At 34.9% G+C, this 2,416-nt stretch overlaps 1 protein-coding gene across 1 annotated transcript; it reads right to left on the minus strand.

Moving 5' to 3' along the window:
• Positions 1-452: 452 nt before the first annotated feature.
• On the minus strand, positions 453-1,056 carry BDR25DRAFT_353024 (uncharacterized protein; the record flags this gene model as incomplete). Its single annotated transcript, XM_033695091.1, has 4 exons — positions 453-549; positions 577-715; positions 806-911; positions 976-1,056. 4 exons carry the CDS (start codon positions 1,054-1,056, stop codon positions 453-455), a joined length of 423 nt encoding a protein of 140 aa, XP_033549545.1.
• Between the last annotated feature and the right edge of the window lie 1,360 nt (positions 1,057-2,416).

The following is a 2,416-nucleotide window of genomic DNA, read 5'->3' on the forward strand; positions in this document are numbered from 1 at the left end:
TGGTATTCCCAGGTCTCTGAGTCCCCACGCACTCCCATATGCCTCTGAGTGGATTCATACCGCATTCGGACCCATTGTCTTGCCTGCGCCGTTACACAGATCTACTTAGTTAGTGGCTCTAAATTAGTTGTTTACAGTACCCTACTGTTTTTAAGATAGCCCTTAATTTCCTCTCTATACTAGCTACTAGTTGCGACTGCGAGAGAGCTTTCTCTAAAGGCAGAAGGACTGTTACTTTTAAAAGGAATCTTCTTAGTGGAGCAATAATTTAAGCAGTACAGCTGTAAAAGAATTAGCTTTATTATAAGCTAGTTGCTAGTAAGCTTAGTAAGTTAGTTAATTACATAAAATCTGCTCTATCTAATTGTACTATAAACTAATTCTTAGCAATTGTATTGTAAGTACAGTAAATTAGTTTGTACTAACTACAATTTATAGTCCCCTCTGCTCCTCTAGTAATTGTATAATTGTACTAACAAACTAAGTCGTAGGGCGGTTGAAAACTCCCAGTCGAATCGTATTACTTCCGATTGGTTACGCTGAAGTCCCCTACGGGGTGAAGGAATTGAGGGGTACCTTGACTTTCCTCCAACTTCAACCTGATTGCACATTATTGTATTTATCAAAACAATAGCAGCGTCATACACGTCTGAGATAATATGATTGGATGTTTGGAGGTCCATGGTGCCAGTCGTTTGTCTCCCGAGAAGGTTTCCTCGTCCATCACCCACGAAGCGATTAGTACTCAAGACAAATAAGCAGCTTGGTAAACGTTATAGATATCAAAGGTTCTGGGCAGCAGAACTGTAGCGTAGAGCTCGGACAAGATCGAGAAATTGACAGAAGCTGTTGCGCATGCAAACACTGGTCGAGGCGGTTGGTGTCTTGTATCTACCCGTTTGCAGAGCCGGCTTGCGTGATCGTGGATTGTTTTACAAGAAAGGAAAGCTGCTTACAGGAGTGCAAGGCTGTGACTTTGAAGCTTTTGGGGGCGCCAAGCTCACGGGGCACTGAGTTGATTGATAAAGGAGTGTACAGTTGCCTACTAAACGTCATTAGCCACTCAACGATCTCAGCTCTGCAGGAGTATAGTTGGCCTATTTAGGAAGGAGGCTAATTAGCTAATTGCTACCTAAATTAAAAGATATTTGTTTCTGTAAAACGCTTATATTTAGGCCCACTTTCTAGAGTTATAGTTAATTAATAGTAAGTTAACTTGCCTTTGCTTAAGCTAACTTCCTTTATAGGCTGTAACTAAGAATACACTTGTTATTATTACCTAGAGTAATTTTTGCCTAATATTTTTTTTTTACAAATATATACTATCTACTTATAACGTACACTGTGGGCGAGTTGCTCACACACCTGAGTTGCTTACTTTTGCTAAGACTACACTATAACAGATTCTATTATAGCCTATAATAACCCGCTCTAGCACTATATAGTACAGTACAGCCTAGAATATTATTTAGATACTACTTCTACTTCTTACTTACACATTTACGTGTTATGCTTAGTCTAATTGCACTATCTACAGCGCCTTTAAAATAGCTTACTTACTTTAGCTTACACTTACTTTTTTACTTTTTTTTTATTACTAACGTACTTCACAGGCGAGTTGCTTACACACCTAAGTTACTTACTTTTACTAAGACCCTACTAAACTACTTTTTTTACACTAATGCATTTCTAACAACACTACTTAGATGTGCTAAAAGAATATTAAATATAGCTTACACTTTAAGCTTTTAAATAAAACATAAAACTTTTAAAAAAACATGCTGTAGCTATATATAAAGTCTTTTAAAAGATAATAAATAACTATAGTGCTAGATAACTTTTATAAGCTAATTTTATAGCTAACTTATAAAAGCTAGGTAATAATAAAAAGTAAGTAATTATTAAGACTATACTTAAGCTATATATATATATAAAGATTTTCTTCTTAAATAGCATTTATAGCTAATATATCTAATTTTTTGCACACTAAGTATAATCTAGGCTATATTAGCATAAACTAGCCTAGTATGTTTATAAAATGTGATTTAAAGCTTAATATAAAGTTTTAAGCATAAGTATAGTTAATAAATATTTAGCTTATAATAAAGCCTATTTTACTAAAGTTATACATGTTATTATTCTAAATACTATACTTAGCTTTAATATTCTTTATAAGGCTAAACTTGCCTTAAATTACTCTAGAACTCTTATAAAAAGCTTTTTTATAGTTATACTATACTTAAATGTTACTTTAAGGTCTAAATAACACTTTCTAAACATACTAGACTAGTTTATGCTAATATAGCCTAGATTATGCTTGTAACGGCGCAGGCAAGACAATGGGTCCGAATGCGGTATGAATCCACTCAGAGGCATATGGGAGTGCGTGGGGACTCAGAGACCTGGGAATACCAAT

This window comes from Lindgomyces ingoldianus, assembly GCF_010093535.1.
Source record: "Lindgomyces ingoldianus strain ATCC 200398 unplaced genomic scaffold BDR25scaffold_10, whole genome shotgun sequence".
In the NCBI taxonomy this organism is placed as follows: domain Eukaryota; kingdom Fungi; phylum Ascomycota; class Dothideomycetes; order Pleosporales; family Lindgomycetaceae; genus Lindgomyces; species Lindgomyces ingoldianus.